This window comes from Cynocephalus volans, chromosome 11, assembly GCF_027409185.1.
Source record: "Cynocephalus volans isolate mCynVol1 chromosome 11, mCynVol1.pri, whole genome shotgun sequence".
Taxonomy (NCBI): Eukaryota; Metazoa; Chordata; class Mammalia; order Dermoptera; family Cynocephalidae; genus Cynocephalus; species Cynocephalus volans.
In genome coordinates this window covers 55,631,636-55,650,355 of record NC_084470.1, presented here as the reverse complement: position 1 = coordinate 55,650,355, position 18,720 = coordinate 55,631,636, and the positions used below count along the sequence as shown (strand labels likewise).

General features: G+C 50.5%; 1 protein-coding gene across 3 annotated transcripts in view; it reads left to right on the top strand.

The window, feature by feature from the left end:
* Positions 1 to 17,863, top strand: part of ZDHHC3 (zinc finger DHHC-type palmitoyltransferase 3) — a 60,809-nt gene extending 42,946 nt beyond the window's left edge. For 2 of the 3 annotated variants that reach the window (XM_063114749.1, XM_063114750.1), the window contains 3 exons: positions 264 to 345; positions 4,016 to 4,146; positions 14,933 to 17,863. In XM_063114749.1, coding sequence (XP_062970819.1) covers positions 264 to 345; positions 4,016 to 4,146; positions 14,933 to 15,190 — 471 coding nt within the window. In that variant the 3' untranslated portion in view covers positions 15,191 to 17,863. Of the gene's footprint in view, positions 1 to 263; positions 346 to 4,015; positions 4,147 to 6,529; positions 8,187 to 14,932 lie in introns of those variants that run through there. The other variant, XM_063114751.1, reaches the window with a different exon arrangement.
* Positions 17,864 to 18,720: the final 857 nt, after the last annotated feature.

Genomic DNA, 18,720 nt, shown 5'->3' with positions numbered 1-18,720 from the left:
AGAGCCCAAGTCAAGCCTGGTGACGGGCGTTATTACTGTTCTGGTTCCACACACTCCCAGACAGCGGCTACTCCCCTCAGACCCCAGGCTGTGGACAGGGGGGCCTGTGGGGGAATCACCAAATGCTTCTCTGGCCCCTCCTGGTCAGGGCTCAGCCTAGCATAGTGTTTCCAAGTGGCAGGTTCTGAGTGCCCCTGTCCTGGGAGCCTGCACAGTCAGAAGATTCTCACAGCAATGGCATCTGCACTGCTTTCCTGTTTCAGATGTACATAGCTCTCATTTCCTTGCACGCCCTCATCATGGTGGGATTCCACTTCCTGCATTGCTTTGAAGAAGACTGGACAAGTGAGTATGCGCCAGGGCTTCCCTCCCTGCTCCAGGGTGTGCACGTGACCTGAGTGGGTGGGGAGAACAGGCTGGGCTCCTTGTTTCCTCATGGTGCTAGGGGCCAACCTCATTTTGTTAGATCTCTTGCAAGCCTATGTACTGAACAGGGAAAGAACGGCAGAGGCCCGAATCTCTCTCCATGAAAAACAGCAGCCCCTTAAAGTAAGTAAGTTCAACAGGTAAAGTAGTGAGTTGGACAGACCCGCTGGACTGAGCATGACCAGGGAGCATGCAGGCCCCAAGCAAGCACAGAGGCAAGTTCCAGCGAGTGGGAGCCGAGCTGGGAGAGAACTGTGGTTTCTGTGTCTTTAAACAAGGCACTTTAGTCAAAGGTCATTTTATTTCCCATCTTGTAGAGATCCATTTTGAACTTTCTAGCTAAGACACAGAATTTTGTTTGTTACTTTGTTTTTTGTGATGGTGGTTTTTTAACTGCTTGTATTGATGATCCACCAATTTGCATTGAGATTATAGACAAATTCTTCCTGCTTTAGAAGTATCTCATTTACATATGCAAATATTGAGGAAGGAACTCCAACCAAAAGATTGCACAAATTCTAAAGGAAAACAACAGATGCTGGAGGAAAAGAAATAAGAGGCCACCTGCTGGGCTAGATCTTTCACACTCCTGATCCATGAGACAGACATCTTTGAGCAATGAATATCATATTTCTTTGGTTTTTCCCTTGATGGGTCCCCCTTTTCCTTTCACCATCTTTAGAACTTTGGCTCTTCCTGCACATGCTTACTTACGCATTTTCTGGACTTAAGCATAAGCCAGAGAGAGGGGGGTCAAGCTAGTTATAGTAGGGAGAGGAGAGAAGGGTAGGGGTGAGCGGGTGTCTGCAGATCTCACCATTCTGCACAGCTGGGTGGGTCGCCAGCAAGTTTCTGATCAGTTGGTGAACATTCTGAAAGTACATGCACTCTGCTAGGCCCTGCAGACCCAGAGCAACTCCAGATGTGGCCCTAGCAACTAGCTAGGGAAGTCCAACATGGACATTTTATCATCACAAATACCTCCCATCTGTCATCAGGTTGACAGACTCGAGCAGTGACAGGAGTGATTACAGACTGGCAGTGAGGCAAAATGTCTGTCTTTGGAATGGTTCCAGCTGGGACCATCTTATTAATGCCTCCTGGCAGCCAGGCATGGCTTTTTGAGCAGTGCCTTGTTTCAACCTTGTAACAATCCTACAGGGTAATAGAGATGCTCAGCACTTTGTAGAAGACAAAAGCTGAGGCTCACAGAGGTTAAGTGTCCAGGATCACTCAGCTAAGAGGGCCTGCAGTTCAAGCCTAGGTCTGGAACAAGGTTTTCCAGCCCTGTCTGGCTGACTTCAATCCCCAGGGTCCTCCCAGCCAAGCTCTTGATTGTCTTTGGTCAAGATTCCTGATGGGGTGGGCTTGAGGCACCCATTTCCTGTGGCAGGTAGGCTGGGAAAGCCCAGGACAGTCCCCAAAGTGTAGGCCCGAGAGCTGACTAACTGTATGTGACAGTTAATGCCATCACTGCTCAGCCCTGGTAGAGCTGTTGGGCCATACGAGCTTGTGTAAGTGGGGACAGAGCTGTCCTCTAGGATGAGGGTGCTTTGAGTTGATGTTTAAAGGAGGTTAGGGAGCTAATTCCCCTTTATCTGAATCTGGGTCCTGCCTCTCCAAACTCCATTTGTAATTCCTGGGCCCGGCCCAGCAGGGTAAGTATGCCTGCAAGTGCCAGGCTCTGCATCTAGCTCCAGGGCAGCTGAGGTGGGTAGGGAGGGACAAGGTGCGTCCCTCCAGTAAGCATGCCCACGTGCAGGTGCCAGGCCGAAGCGAGCTGTGGAGTTGTTCTATCATAAATTCTTGATCATTCCCCTGGACAGAAGGGAAAACAAAGTCTCAGAAAGCCCAGACCTCCTGTCCAGATTCTTTTGTTGTCAGGCATTCTTCCAAGGCAGGTTGTACAGCAGTGAGCAAAACAAAGACCTTGTCCTCCTGGAGCTTGAAGTATAGTGGGAGAGGCAGATATCAAGCACGTATGGAAAGAAATAGCTAATTACCCAGTGCATGGAATAGGAAAGACACGGGCCAGAACAGAATATTAGTGAGGGCATCGTAGTTAGAACTCATGATCAGGAGTTGGTGCCAGATTCCAGAAACCTAGTTCTTCCCAACATACTGCTCAGCCCAGCCCAAGGCCAGGTAGGCAGCTGCCATACTTGTGGCCACCTGGGACCAACCCATCAGGCAGGTGGGCCACCCCAGCCGAGCCCTGCCCTGCCCAGCAAGGAACAAAGAAGAGAAATCATCCTGAGGCATTAAGTTCCCAGGGAAACCTGAGGGGATAACGGCATTTTAGATGAGGTGTCCTTACCCTACCACCCATACAGTGCTTGGTATCTATCCAAACTCATTCCCACATTTGACACCCTTGCCCTTCTTGACATTCCTATGAGGGACCCAACAGGGCAGCTCAGAGGGGCACTCACTCCCTGAATTCCCAAAGCCAGTGAAGGCTTGACGGACCTTGCCCTCCAAGGTCCGACCTGTCCAGCCAGGGAAACAGGCCTGAGCACTGGAGCAATGAGAAACAAACCACAATCCAGGCTTGAGCGGCAAGGCAGCTGCACTCATGGGCCAGTCCCTGGGTAATGAGGCCAACCGAGGGGCCTGGACTGCACTGCCAGTGCTGTTGGCTGGGCCGCGTTCTTCCCAGGGGAGCTCCACATCTCCCCAGGGCTCCCTCCCTACTCATCCCCACCAGCTCCACACCACCAGTGCTTTTCCGTTCAGTGCACTGGGTTCCTGATTTAGACTTTGTTCAGACAAAGGATTCTGCTGCTAAAACACACCATACCTCTAGTCAAACCTCAGTGCTGTACAATGGAGGGGGTGGAGGCCTGGAGAGGGCAGGGACCTGCCTCAGGTCACACCCTAGGTCTGGGTAGGCTCCTGGGGGGTGGCAGGACAGTGAAAGCACCTACTCTGGGCCAGTGTCTCCTTGGTTGACTCCCAGCCTTCAGGACTGATGGTCTCAGTGATGCAGATGTCCCTGAGGGGACTTTACATTGTACTGTGATCGGGGCTGAGCCCTGGCAGTTAAACTGCCTTCTGCCAAGCTTCACATCCCAAAGCCACCTAGTGATTCTGCAGACCTGCCCTTTTGTCCCAGCTGAGAGCTGGTGGAGGCACAGGGAGGGGTGACAGTTTGTACAGGTATGCCCAGAAAATTCTTGGCCAAGTCAGGACTGGACAGGCCTCTCCACCTGTGCACCGGCATTGTGCTCTCTGAGGAGAGTAGGGTGTCCTGTGCTGTCATCAGGGCTTCATGCCTCAGTTCAGAGTCCTTGTCAGGTCCTTCCATGTGCCAGGCACTGTGCTTGGCCCTGAGGACTGTGAGCAAGGAATGATTCTTGTTAGGGAAGCTGGGCCAGGCCTGTTGAGGAGGGCTTCCCTGAGGGAGTAAGAGGTAGCCAGGTGTGGGGCAGGGTGGTCCCTGCCGAGGCCTGTAGGCCAGAGACATGTGGCACCCAGGAGGAACTAAGTCCTGTGAGCTGAGGCACAATAGGAGCCCGGGTGGGACAGTGAGCCTTGGCAGCAGGTAGTGGATGGCAGCCCCAGGCCCTACACGTTCCTTCTCTTTCAGAGTGTAGCTCCTTCTCTCCACCCACCACGGTGATCCTTCTCATCCTGCTGTGCTTCGAGGGGCTGCTCTTCCTCATTTTCACATCCGTGATGTTTGGGACCCAAGTGCACTCCATCTGCACAGATGAGACGGTAAGCAGGAGGCCCCGACCTCCACCTCTGCATCTGGGGTTGGGGGAGCAGCCAGGGCAGGTGTTGCTGGGAGGGCTGCTCACTGGCCCAACCTGAGATCCCAGTGGCCAGGCCTCTGGTGTGCAGGGCCCAGGTCCTTCATTTGCAGTGACATGTGCGTCTTCTTTATGCACACACAAGTCCTCCAGCCTTGTGGCAGGCACAGCAGCCTTAGCTCAAAGGTTGCATTCACCACCATTCCTTCACCCCCGTGATGGTTCTTTCTTATACACTGTGCTGTGTTGGGCACTCTGCCGTGCACTAGGACACCCTTCCCATCTGGATGTCACAGGCTTGGTTGACAAAGGGTACCCTAAGCCAGCTAGGACTGGCAGGGTCAGCTTTCCAGAGGAGGTGACGCCATGACTGGGTCTTGAGGGCAGAGTCAGGAGACAGATGTGCCTTTAGCCCCACAGGGCAACAAGCTCTTGCCTGGGATCTAGGTCATCTCTGCTTGGCCCAGCTCTGGTCCTCATCCATTGCCTTCACCCCATTCCCACCACTACCTCCTGTCCTACCCACAGCTCCTTCTCTGGGAGCTTTGAAATTGCTGGCCAGATTGGAGCCCACTCCCCTGGTGCCACTGCTGCTACCTCCTGACCTTCCTAAGGTGTCCAAAAGCCTCAAGGTGGTCAGTCCATAGCTCTGATGTGGACATTTCTTCCTTTTTTGGCTTTGGGGTCCAGATAAGGGCTCCAGGAAGAAGGGGTCGCATTTAGCTCTGGGTGTGAGGAGCAGAGTCATGAGATCATGACATTGTCCTTGTACTACTCCTGGCCCCTCGTGGCAGCTCTCAACAGTAGTCTAGGGCTCTGGATGGGAGCTTTGGCCCTGTTGGGTAGTCAGCATCAGGCAGAAGCTCACAGAAAGACGGCGTCCTCAGCCGGGCTCCCTGTGCTGTGGGCGTAGAAGAGCAGCGTGCAGAGGAGAGGAGGCCCACGCCACCTGCTGCCGCAGCACTGTCATCTGCATCGTGCGGGCTCACGACGGTTTAGAGGTCGGGGGCTTTCCAGCAGCGTTTTTTCTCTTACAAGAAATGTCATTGAAAAAGATTCTGTAGAAATAGTAATCAATGGTGTAGATCCAGCCATGTATCCAAGCAGTAAACGTGACCAACTTCTCTGTGTAAGACCTGCAGGGAACCCAAACGTGACTCTGTCAGGCCCCGCCCACTGTTGGGATGCTGCCCGGCCACACAGGCCATGGTCCGGGGGAGCCAGAAGGAAAACTCTCACAGCCCTTGTCCTAGCCGTTCTTCCTGTCAAGGCCATTCCTGAAGGGAATTGTGTTGGAAAGGAAAGAGGGGCCCTGCAGCCCGTGGGGAAGGGTGTCTTTCCCTTAACCTAGATCCTTCCCAGGTCTCTAGGCTGTGCAGAAAGACAGACTGGGCTGTCCCCTGGCCCCCATCTCACCAGTGACCACAGCAGACAGACCCTTTGCCCAGCTCCTGCCCGGCTGTTCTCTCCTGTCCCTCTGGGCTCAGGCCCCAGTCTCAGCCCCGGCCCTTTCAGCGGCTCCTCCGGCAGCTGGCCTGCCCTACCTGGAGAAGGGGAACAGAGGACACAGCATCTCCCCAGCCCCCTTTTTTCCTGTGAGACTTGGCTGGGGAAGAGGCGCAGGCTCTGTGACAACGGCTGCACTGGCCCCCACCACACTTCTCCCCACAGCAGCTCTAGGAAGACCTTCGCCATGATGGAGGCTGACTGGCCTCACCCTGCTGCCGCTCTAACCTGTACTAATCCCTTCTTCCTCCTCTGTGGTGGCTTCTCCTCTCACCCATGGGCTCTCACTCTCGTCCCACCTTCGTGGGTTGTGTCCCGCCAGCCCTGCTGAGCAGGTGCTTCTTGACCCCGCAGGCTGGTGACACACACAGCGCCAGAGCAGTCGTTTGATTCGTTCCTTTTTTTTTGTCTGCAAAGTGGTCATAGTAGCTTCAAACTTCCCATGAACCTATTCCAAGCGAACAGCCATTGTTGGTTATCACGGTCGCGAGCTCCTCACAGCCCGCCCGCCCGCCTGCCGCCCGCCACGAGGCTGCTCGGAGCGCCCGGCCCGCGCCGACAAGCCCCTTCCCTAACGGAGCTCGGGGGCTCGCGTGGTCGGGGACGGTGGCTCAGGCACCGCCGACTTTACTCGCTTGTCCCTCCCTTCTCGGAGGGAGCTGTAAATGTGTGCCCACCAAAAAAGTAAGATTCTTTCTTAGCAAAACTTTTATGAAAGAAAGAGAAGAAAACTGTGTTATATAGATAGCTTTACTGCTTTGCAAAGGAAGCATTTACTCCAGTCACCGCAAAACCACAGCAGTAAAGTGCTTGACTGAAAGTGTGATTGTTCTTATTTTCAGGGAATAGAACAATTGAAAAAGGAAGAGAGAAGATGGGCTAAAAAAACAAAATGGATGAACATGAAAGCCGTTTTTGGCCACCCCTTCTCTCTAGGCTGGGCCAGCCCCTTTGCCACGCCAGACCAGGGGAAGGCAGACCCGTACCAGTACGTGGTCTGAGGACCCCTGACCAGCATTGCCGCTCAGACACAAACCACATCACAGCACGACCGTCCGGTCCGTTCTCATGAATGTTGAAACCGAAAAAGCAAACTACTCCTCCTAAAACTTTTTTTATGTCTCAAATGAAATGGCTGAGCATTGCAGAGAAAAAAAAAAGCCCTCATGTTTTATTTTTTTAAAATCATCCTTTCGGTTTTTTGGTGACCAAAGCTGCTCATTTTTTCCTTTTAAAATCACTTCTCTGGCCTCTGGTTTCCTCTCTGCTGTCTGTCTGGCATGACTAATGTGGAGGGTGCTGTCTCCAGGCCGTGCCCACCTCTACTAACTGAGTGAGACGGGACGCTGTGCGTGGATGGACCAGTCCGGACACCTGGTTGGGGATGCGTAGGAAAGCCAGGAGGGCCCTGACATCCCACTGCCCAGGAGGCAGTGGCAGGTGCCCCATGGGACTTAAAACCTCACTGGAGTCGGATGCTTACCCCTTGAGGCCTGGGAGGGGCAGGATCAGGGCCAGAACCTTCGGAAGGGCCCTTGGCACAACAGCCTCATCCCCCAAGTGGACACGGTTCGCCTCCTAATTCACAAAATCAATTGCCTGCCTTGTATTTTAGGAGCCTGGGGATGTAGAATGACTTTTGGGGGGCTGGGGAGAAAGATGAAAGGGATCTTATTTGTATTCTGAATCCGCAATTATGTTCCCTGTGATTATTTGGAAGAGTGTGAAGGAAAGATGTTTTTCAGTTCAAAATGCCTTATACAATCAAAAATTACAGTTTCAGGCAAGCTACATTTTTCTCTGTTACATCCACTTCCTCTCTCACCACCCTACGTCCGTCTCTTCCCTAGCAAGATGTCACTTAAGCAGTGTTAATTCTGAGTGAAACAGGCACCAGTGCCCCACGATCAACCCCTCCTTCTCACTTTGTAAATCTCTAAAGTGGGTTCACGTTCTGATATTGACCCATAAATGTGCACATACCGTGTCTTATCTGTATTTTTACCTGGGAGGCTGTTTTCCGGGCACGGGGCTGACCATGATGCTGGGGTGACATTACAGCCCCCAACCTTTTTAAAGCTGACAGATGGCCATCCCATTCACTGGAATCTCTGAGCCTGCAGCACTAAGGCCAAATAGCTTCTCCACTTGGGAGGCACCGCAGTGTTGTCTCATTTGAGGGAGGGCTGAAGGGAGTGGGGAGAGGTGAGGAGGTAGGGAGTGCCCGTCAGACGCAAACACCGCCATCTGAATATTGACCATCTGTGACTTCTTACACTTGGGTTTGTTTGTTTTCTTCAGCGATTGCCACAAACCTCCTTTTTTTTAGCTTTTGCTTGGGGTGAGGGGTGGGGATGAGGTTTATCAAATCCAGTGCTGGGAAGGGAGAAAGTGAATCTACCATGTGATTTTTCAGAAAAGTAAGTGGAACATGCTGCCTCTTTTCAATTCTGTCAGTGCTTCCACATGGAAACAAAATGCAATAAAATTTTTCCAAAACCTGTTCTGATCCAGTTCTCCTCTCTCACGATGTTAGCCTCAGGGGAGCACAGATTGTCTACAATCTACTTGAGTTTTCTCTGGTTGAGTGTTTGTTTCATTGCTCCCGCTACTCTTGAATGAAGTGTTGTTGTTTTTTATTTTGTTGTTTTTAAAGGACATTTATGGCCTCTGTCTAGAACACGCTTGCCCCACCAGGCCTCTCTCCTTTGGCTTTCTGCAGCCTGAATCACTTCCTTTGTGTTGATGGGCTCTCCGTTGCCACAGAAAAAGTCATTAACTCTTTGGAGTTTGCTTCTGGAGTCAGGAGTTTGGGGCAGACCCATTTTCCTGTGCCCACCCAGCAGAAAGCACAGTAGTCAAGCCAGAGGAAATTGCCAAAAACCTCCACACACGGTGCTGGTGCATTGCCACGAGGAGCTCTCACCTCTGGCGTTCAGTGATGAGAGCTGAGAAAGGTCATCCCTCAGATGCTTAACCGGAGAACTGTGGCCTTTTCTAAGTCAGTCGACTTTGACTTGCCTCTACTCTGCTATTTGTGCTGTGGAGGCAAGGCTGAAATCCGAAATTTAAAAAAAAAAAAAAATGCTGTTTCTAGATCTAGTTTACCACAGGCTTTTTTTTTTTTTTTTTTTTTTTTCTCATTTACAGTGTGAAAGAAATGTGACTGTGTTAAATGACTAGAGCAATTTGGAAGGATCAGGCCCTCAGGATAAATCCCTTGGGAGACAGTGCTGCAGTTCTGGTCCTCCTTCTAGGAGGAGGGAGACTGGGACTCTGGAAATATCTTTCAAGTCTTGGTAATACTCCATCTTCCAGGGCATTTTTTAAGTGGCCCGGGTTCTTTTCCCTGTGGAACCACTAAGGAATGCAGTAGATAGTGCTGAAGATGCACTGAATTTTTTTTCAAGTCCTAAAAATAGAAATTCTTCATTTAAACCTGAGCATACTGTGTCAGTCTTTCCCAGAGAGAAAGGTTCTCTCAGACACCTCTGGGTTTTTTTTACAAGCCCTTTGGCTGGAAGGAATGACTGTTCCCCAGCTTTCAAGCCGGAGTGAAATGCTGCACTCTGATTAAGATAGTACCCCAAGGTTCTCGGTAGTTTTCCTACTTCATTTTTGTTGAGACTGATAACATTTTGCTGGGAGTTCAACAACTAAGGAATGTGGCTGTCATTTGCAGCAAAGTAACAGTTCCAAGCCTGGTGTCCACACAGGGAGAAAAGGCATCCCTGAGCTTTCCTCAGTATTTCCAGGCATAGTGAAAGAGGACATCTCTCTACACAAAGTCAGCCCTGGCCTTTCGCTTGGGCCCAGGAGTTCTGATAGCACTGAATGGTGTATTCATGGGAAAATGAACCAGCAGTAACCATAGTCTTTCAGAACATGAACTGTGGGGAGTGGGTATGAAAGATAGAGACATAGTGTTTTGGATTTAGGTGATCCCCAGGTTCCTTTATGTCACCTTCAGGTTTGTATTCATAGCAACAAGAATGAATATGCAAAAGGCTTAGGTCCAAACAAATCGATGCATATTTGCCATGGCATCGTGTGCACCAAGTACATTAGGTAGAAGTGCATGTGCTAAGTCTCTACTTTGGGAGAGCCCGATGTATTATCAACTTTTGCTCATTCTGACTAGGCCACTTAGGTAGTTAAAATCCACCATCCTGATGCAGAAAGCTTTCAAATGAAATAATTTAACCAACATTTATTAAACACCTGTGCAAGGTTGGCATCACACAGAAACCTCTGTCCGAGAGGCTGGGTTGGGTTCTCCCAGCCAGGCTAGTGGATTTTAAGTTTCTCTCACTTCAAAACTTGGAGTACATCAGCTGAAAGGGTGAGCCAGCCAGTTAGAGGCAAGGGGTCCCAACCCAGAAGGGGCCCTTAAATATCAAAGAAATGTGAGAAGAGATTTTGCTAGAATCTCTCTCAAGGATCTTCTTGTGGTCCCTGGACCAGCAGCGTCAGCATCACCTAGGAACTTGTTGGAAACACACACTCTTGGGCCCCACCCCAGACCTACAGAAACCCTGAGAGTGGGGTCCAGTGGTCTCTATTAATAACCCTCCAGGTGATCCTGACACACTCAAATATGAGAGTCCATTTGTGATTTGCAGAGGTCACCTTTCAGGTGGTCCCTGACGTCTGCTGATGTGGGCCCAGTGTGGTGTGGAGTGGGGTGTGTTGACTGAGGCCAGTAAGTGCTCCTGACACTGAGAAGCCACTGAGCCCTTCTCCCCTCATAATCTGTGAACTCCTCAGCCAATGAATGCCAAGAAAACAAGGAAAATCTGAAGCAGACCAAACTATTAGTGTGGTCAAACTCAAACCCCTCTCTGGAGCAAGGGCCCCTTTGGGCAAAGAAGCAGCCCAGAAGGGAGAGAGAAAATTGTGGAGCCAGGGGATCTCCAGGTGGGAGTGGCAGCCGGTGCATAATCTAGACTCAGGGGCGTTTTGTCAGCCCAGACACATGTACATTTCCTGGCCTTTGCTTCCCACCTGTGGCCTCAACACCCACATGCTTTTTCTTGTATCTTTTAAATATATATCCAACCTGAGAATCACCTCATAGAAGATAAAGAATTCAGAGAAACAGAAACAAGCCACTAACGAGTCTACTCTCCCAAACTGAAGCTTTCATTTCCTCACCCCCTTCCTCAAGAAAAAGTCATCGATGACTTGAGCAGCGTGTTTGCTGTAGCAAAGCAGAGAACGGCCCTCAGGGTTCCCGCTCCATCCCGCACAGGCGCACGTGGGAGGAGCTGGTGAAACGGATCCAAGGAATAACGAGAAGCAGTGCTGGGAGCGTTTGCCAAAAACCTCTGGGGAAAGGCTCTTGCTCTAACGGACAAAAAGGACGCCCTGGATTTCTGCAACTGAGGCGATGAAGTCTGGTGACCGAGCATTTGGGCCCTGGCCTCCGTCTTTGGTACAAATCCCTGCTGGCTACTTAACTGCCACAACTTACTATCAAGGTGTGACCTTAGGCAGCAACTGCCTTCAGCCTCGGTTTCCTGGTCTGTAAAGTGCGGATGATAAACTAAATCGCAGAGTTGATGTGGGGACTAAATGTGAGTAACGAACGTACATGAATAGTGTCTGGCACATGGTGCAGCTGTGGTAGACATCAGCTGTGTTACAACTGTGCTTTTTAAACAATGGGTCACAACTGTTCATGATTTGCGATATCAATTTAACGGTTTGCAGCCAGAATTTTTTAAAAGAAAAATTTTAAATGCATTACACATAGTAGGATAAGTATTGTTTCATGAAACCTTGTGAGGGGGATGTGTGTATGTTCTCAGTTGCAATAGAAAAATATTACCAATGAAGAGAGATAGTATTATCTGGCCAGCTAGGAAGAAGTGCATTTGCACAGGCTGCTGCATGAGGCTTTGCCTTTCTCGATCTGATGATGTAGGAAGCAGAGAGACGTGCTGCTCTTGCTCTGAGGGTCTTGGCTGAGCCTGTGCAGAGCATGTGCTTGGGAGCCTTAGTTCTGATACATTCATTTTGGGGTCTTGGTGAGTTTGTTCACAGATCACAGCTCTTATGTCACCCAGGCAGACTCGGGCCAAAAGGTCCATATCACACACCTCCTGCAAGAGGTACTGCTGTAGACCATTGCCCCCTTACCAGAAGCCAACCATTTCTCTTGAGCCCAAAGTAGATATTACTGTTCTCTACAAACCTCAAATTTAAAAATTTTGCCTTTGGGACACCTTTAAATCCGCACAAACTGAAAATTGAGTCCTACCAGGAAAAAGAAGCCTTCAGACCCTTGTTATACATCAGATTTGTTTGGAACATTTTCTTCTTTTTAGACTCAAAGTCAACACTCCAGGAACTTTGGTGGACAGGCCAGGTTCTGTCTGGAATACTGTGATGAGCTTGTTGAGGAGGTTGAATAATCCAAGAGTGCTCATCTGGGAGCATGCCACCTGAATGGAAAAATAGTAATCCTGTGGGCTCTTGCTTCATTCCCCTCTGTGGCTTTTCTCTGTCTGACTTTGAGATCAGCATGGGCAGAGTGAGGATTCGCAGTCGAATTGGAAACACACTAGGCAGAAAGAAGATCCCAGATCTAGGCCCAGTTCTGATGTGGAGCCAGCCAGATGAGATTTGGCCACTGCCAAGGCCTCTCTCAACCTCTGTTTCTCCATCTGCCACGTGTCAGCACTGACGCCCACCTCCTCACAGGGTGGCTGTAAGGACCTATGGTCATGGCTTTGAAGAGTCCAGCCAATCTGTCACATCTGGGTTTCCTCTCTGTAGCCTGGCCTGCCACATGGTGATGTCTCAGCTCTCCTGCAATCAAGCTAAAGCATCTTTCTTGATGGGCTGCAGACAATCACCCAGGAAGGAAATGCAGGATCCTCAAAGCAAGTTAACTCAGATGGTCGTTGCTGCTTCTGCTAGGAAGTGAGGCCTGGTAAGGGGCCAGTCAGAGAGCAGCATGGCATCCTGTGCCCGTGAGCCACATGAGGGTCCCTCAAGATGTGTCAACAAGGTCTGTTTTCTCAAACAGCCCTTTTTGTTCTGACTATAAAAGTAAAACCTGCTCATTGGTGAAAACTCGGAACATGTGGGAAGTCTACAGAAATGAATACGAATCATCTAAAATCCCATCCCCAAAGGTAACCACAGGTTCCATGATGATGTCATGTGCAACTTTGCTTTCTTCCCTTTGCAGACCGTTGTTCCGATGTCTTGTAAACGTATTGACACCATTTCTTATAGCCGCATAGTGTTCTGTTTTATAGAATTATTGACTTAGCTTTCATTATTGGACATTTCAGTTGTTTCCAACTTTTCAAAATGATAATTCAGTGTTCAAGTTTGTATTGTATAAGTCTTGCTGTCTCAGATTGTTGTTTTTTTAAATTTGTAAACTTTTGTTGTGAAATAATTTCAGACTAACAAAAAAGTGGCAAAAATAGTACAAAGAGTTCCCATATACCCTTCAGTCAGTCTCACCAAAGGTAAACATTTTATACAACCGTAATGCAAATATAAAAAGCTGGAAACTTATCGATACAATACCATTAACTAATCTATATACCTTATTCAGACTTCTCCAGTTGTCCCATTAATGTCCTTTTCTGTCCCAGGATCCCATATAGCATCATTTGTCATGTCTCCTTAGTCTCCTCCAGTTTGTCACAGTGCCTCAGTCTTTGTCTTTCATGACCTTGACCCTATTTTTAAAATTGAGGGAAAACTTATATAATGTAAAATTAACCATTTTAAATTGTACAATGCTGTGGCATTTAGTGTGTGCACAATGTTGTGTGACCACCACTTCTATTTGGTTCCAAAACATTTTCATCAGACTTTGACCCTTTTTTTGAGGATTACAGGCCAGGTATTCTGTAGACTCTCCTTCACACAATCAGGTTGCAGTTACAATTAGACTGAGGTTACGCGTTTGTGGCAGGAGTGCCCCTAAAGAGACATTGTGTCCTTCTTGGTGCATCATATTAGGAGCATATCATGTTCATATGTTTCATTATTGGTGATGCTAACTTTCATCACATGGTGAAGGTGGTGTAAAGTTTTCCTACTGTACAGTTACTGTTTTTCCCCTCATAAGTGTCGTAAGTATCTAATGAGGAAATATCAGATGCTTTAACTTACAGTGTTTTCAAAAGTCAAGAAACTTAAATCTCTGAGATGGTGCGGGAAGAAAGAGTGCTAGAGAAGAATTGGCCTAGGGGACGGTCAGATCTCAGACTGTGTGTGCCTCAGTTTCTCTTTCTGCATAACAAAGGATTATACTCATTATATAAGGATCTTGTGTGGAAGAGAATACCTAGAACTAGGGACAAGAAATCTTTCCAAGATGGTCTTGAGTCACGTGAATGAGCAGCACCCATGCCCAGCAAACCCACAGCAAATCCCCTTGGCTTCCAGAAGAGATGGAGAAAGCAGAGGCCCCACTGGGGGGTTAAAAGCCTCTGTGAAGGGTGTTGTGGGCCTGGAGAGCTGGCCTGGCTGTGGCTTTAACTTTTGGGGGCTTCTCCCCAACCCCAGCACCCTCTTTCTATGGCCTGGCGGCTAAGTTGCAGCCGACACACAGAGGCAGGTGAGTGGGCAGCATGGGAGAGGCCACAGGGACTGTCTACTGCATGAGCAGGCCCAATGCCAGCCCTCGCCTCCCCACAGTGACCCTGTGCGCCCTCCAGCTGCCTGCTGCATGTTGGCACTAGCTGTCCTGCATCTGCTTCTTCACCTTGCATGTTGTTTGTATCCTACATCCTCCTCTCAACCCCAGCATCCTTCATGCAAAGTTTGCTGCTCCTACCATGGGGGAAGTGGCCCAGAATAATTAAGGAGGCGGGGTGACCTTTTTTAGTGGTCTCAGCATATGGGTGGCCCAGCTCATGCCTAGAGGGGCCTAGGATGTCACTCCTTGGCCTTCTGCCCTTCGGCAGCCCGGCCCCTGCCCAGCAGCTGGGCTTGTGCCTGTGGGAGGAAAGGAGGGGAGGGTTGCGAGGTGGGAAACAGCCAGTTCCCCATGCAGGTCCTGCTTGCTGTGTGCCTCCGCCCCACTCCCACCCATGCCCCAGCAGCCCTCTAAGAGACCTCCCAGGGCTGACTTGGGCCAAACAGGCTGTGCCCTCTCAGACCCCATCCTACCCATGCCCTGGGCCTCGCCACCCTGCTGTGCCAGGGCTGGGGTGTGTGCTTGAGGTGCGCAGCCCATACCATGCTGACCCTCTATCCCACTCTCCCTCCAGGGTATTGAACGCCTCCAGCGAAAGAATCAGCCCAGGCAGCACACGTGCAGCTGGCACTCGGTGGAAGACACCTTAGGTGGGGGCTTTTCCCTGAACTGGTTCAACCCCTTCTCCAGGCCGTGTCAACCACAGATCCCCATTGAAAAGGACTTGGTGCGGCATGTGGAATCGCTGTCGGACATCAACGCAACTGAAACAATGGAGGAGCAATCAGAGGACACAAAGGACGGGGACTCTGTGGAGGTGACAGATGAATAGATGGTGCTGGGGGGTAAGAACCAATACTAAAAAGTGGCTACCAACCTTTGTACTGGGGTTTTGGCTAAAGGGGCTCATGGGCGTGATACTCTTCCCAGCACCTGCTGACGCTTCCCTCAGGCCACTCACTTGGCACTGCCAACCCCTGTAAGCCCCACCTCCTCCCTCTCTTCATTTTGGGCCAGGTTTGAGGGTAGGGGGGTGGACTGGCGACAGCAGAGGAGGATTGGGGGACTTTCTCTGAGTTCACCTAAGTAGAGTCTGCCCTGAGAGTGATCTCAGGAACCATCCTCCAAGACTGGGAGGCTTTCACAGCCTCTGCCCAGCAGAGCAGCTCTGAACAAGGCAGCCCAGGGACAGAAAAGAGCCTGCCTTTCGCTTCTTTTGGGGAGGTTAAGGCCCTGGCTCCTTCGATTGTGAGAAGTAAGGCCATGATTTCGTGATGAAAGGACAGGGCAGGGCTGGCCTTGGGGACCTTGGTGGGACACTGACATGAGGGGAGACCAACTTAGAAAGGCTGCAAAGATCCCAGCCATTCCCTAGAGAGGGCTTTCCCCTGCTGTCTGCCTAAATTAAGAGAAGGGCATGGCTGCCACATCTACCTTCAAGGGGTCAGGCTTGGTTTGAGAGAGAATCTCGACCCTAGGCTATACACATGTATGCGACATGCCTAGGAGGGACATGAGCCTAAATTATGACAGTAGCCCCCAAAATTAGCTTCTATTACACTTCCGTAGACACTAGAATCTTCACTGAGTCAGACAGCTTGGAGCTGTCCTGCCTTGTGGCTACAAACTTATTCATTCATCAGTAGGAACAGGACCTATTTAGAGCTACTGGGGACTCTCTAACCTCACCATTGAGAACTTAATTTAACTTTCCCTCCTGGACATATGGGCAGAATTGACCAGAAATCCTGCCTGTGTGTTTTAGGCCAGTTCAGCCAAGATGGTGCCCATCTTGTCTCTTTGAAAGGATGGGTGATGGTCAGGGCCTGCAGATTGATAAGCCAGGAAGACAGACAGACACACACACTTCTACCAGGGTGAGCCCAGACCCTAGTCACCCCATTGGAAGCCTGGGTGACCATCACTAAAGGTCTGAACAGGGAACAGTGCTGGTGCTCCTAAGCCATTCCCATGGTTGCTGATGCAGCATCTCGTGCACAAAGTCCAGCAGAAGGGTTCACATCCCAATTTGGTATAAGAAATGCATTTCCCACCCTCAATCCTGGCTTAGGCCATTGTTCTTCTCTGTGGCCCATGTTCCCAGTTTTGGCTGGCACCAGCACTGGCAGAGGGCACAGGCACTAGCAGAGCCTGCCCATGCAGGGTCTCTGTGTAGGGCCCCTCTCCCAACTCCAGGCAAAAGGGCTTCCGTCCTGGCCCAGAGGGGCCTGTGGCCCCAGTGCTTGGAGGTACTGCCGTGGGATGCAGAGAAATGAAAGCCATGGTGACCGTGAGAAAGAAAGGAGAGCCAGGCAGTGGCCTAGTTCCTGGATAACATTCTAGGGCATTCCATGAAGAGCAATGATTCTGTCAGAGACAGACCCTCTGTCTACAACTGATGATCCACCAAGGTCTGGGGTTAATTGCTCAGAGGGGACAACGTTCACAAAGCCACCTCTGTCCTAACCTGGCTCAGAGCTCTCCGATTATGTCCCCCAAGAGGGGTGATGGCAGGACTCTAGTGTTAACAGAGCCACCAGAAAGGCATGGAGCCATCCACACTCAGGCCGCAGGCCTATTTTCTGGGTCTGTATCAGCTTTAATATTTATTAATGATGATGTAAAGAGTCCAAGTTGGCTCTGAAGCCAGTTAACTCATAATCTGGGCAGAGAGTTGACACTCACTGCTGTGGGAGAGAGCCATTCTCTGACTGTACGGGCCCCTATCTGTTGTCCTAACCCAGAAGCAGCCCTGGGCTGCCAGTGTGGTGGACTGTATACCAAAGAAACTCCATGCCAGGGACGAAAGCAGTGCCAGCCCGCTGGAGTCTCCCGAGGCAGCAGTCAGAATGAGGGAAGGGGCTGGCCAGTTGGCGCAGGTGTTTAGAGCACGGTGCTGTAGCATGAAGGTCAAGGGCTCAGAGCACCAGACCGGCCAGCCGCCAAAAAAAATAGAGAGGAGGGTTCGCTGGTCACTGTTTGCTGACGTCAGTCTCTGCTGAGCTCAGGCCTGAGATCAGAGGCATCTGCAGAGCCGCATGGCCCTTGAGACACGTCCTTGCACATTGAGGTTCTTCGTCAGAGCCCGCTTGGCCTGAAAGCAGAGGTAGCCACTAGCCCCAGAGCCCATTCTGCTTTCAGACTGGCTGCACTGGAAAGGAAGGTTGGGGTGGGAGGCATTTTACCTGCACAGAGTCAGACCCTGCCCGTCCCTCATTGCTGACCGCATCTCCATGCCAGACCTCAGTCGCATCAATACCCGTTCCCTGAGGTGCTGGGCTGGGCCACAGCTGGGATTATGTGGGTACTAATCTGTCCCACCCTGAGCCTCATGCCCCCACACCAGTGACACAGCAACCTTCTCTCCGTGGTGGCTGTTGACAGCATAATGTTCTGCTTAGCCTCAAACTGAAAGCATTGCAACTGATGTCAAAACAGGACAAGGTTACAGGAATGATGGCTGGGTGAAAACCTTTGCCTCTTTGAATAAAAAGCTCTTTGCTCAGCCTCGGTGGCTGGTGTCTTCTGTTTTCAGCTGTAGATCCCAGCCCAAGCGCCTGGACAGCAGCCTTCCTCTCAGGGCACCTCGAGGGCACCTCTAGGAAAGCCACTTTTCTTTCATTTCCCATGTGGGAGACAAGTGATTGTCACACAGCACCGTACAACGGCCCTGCTGGACTCTATCAGCTGTCAGGACTGGAACACTGTGCCGGGGAGTTACTAACCAAGCCCTTCTCTCTGGGTCATCACTCATGTAGTATTTTCGACAGAGGGAAAAAAACCACCTTTCATTCAACAAGCATTTATTCAACATCTACTGCATGCCAGGGAGGTGGGCATTTGGGGCAAGAGTGGCGGGGGGGATTGAGGATTTTGACTGGGAGGGTCTGAAAGGAGGAAGATAAGTATTCTACCCCTGAATGTCCTGTGAATTACACACAAAATAACCCTCATTCAACCTACATGCATGCCTCTGCCAGCATATGTGTCCAGCTGGGGTGACAGCCTTTGAGAGAGGGGCTGGATGCCCTGAACAGGGCCCAGAATAAAGAGGCTGACCCCTTGACCTGGGAGCTTCAAAGGATGTGACAGCTCCCCAAGTGACCCCAGCACAGGATACTTGAAGAAGCTTGTTGGCATAAAGAAAGTGATTCCGGGGACCACATAATCATCTTGAAATAGTCAAAGTTTAATTAAAAGCATATTGATCATCTGAGCAAATCTCTGGAGGGCAGAGCAAGAAGGAGCAGGCTTCAGTCAACAGAGAAAGGCTTTCGGTTGGCACAAGGGGGCGCCTCCTCCTCCATACCTGGAGATGACGTACCCCCACAACAGCCTCCCTCAAGGGGCAGCGATGCAGGC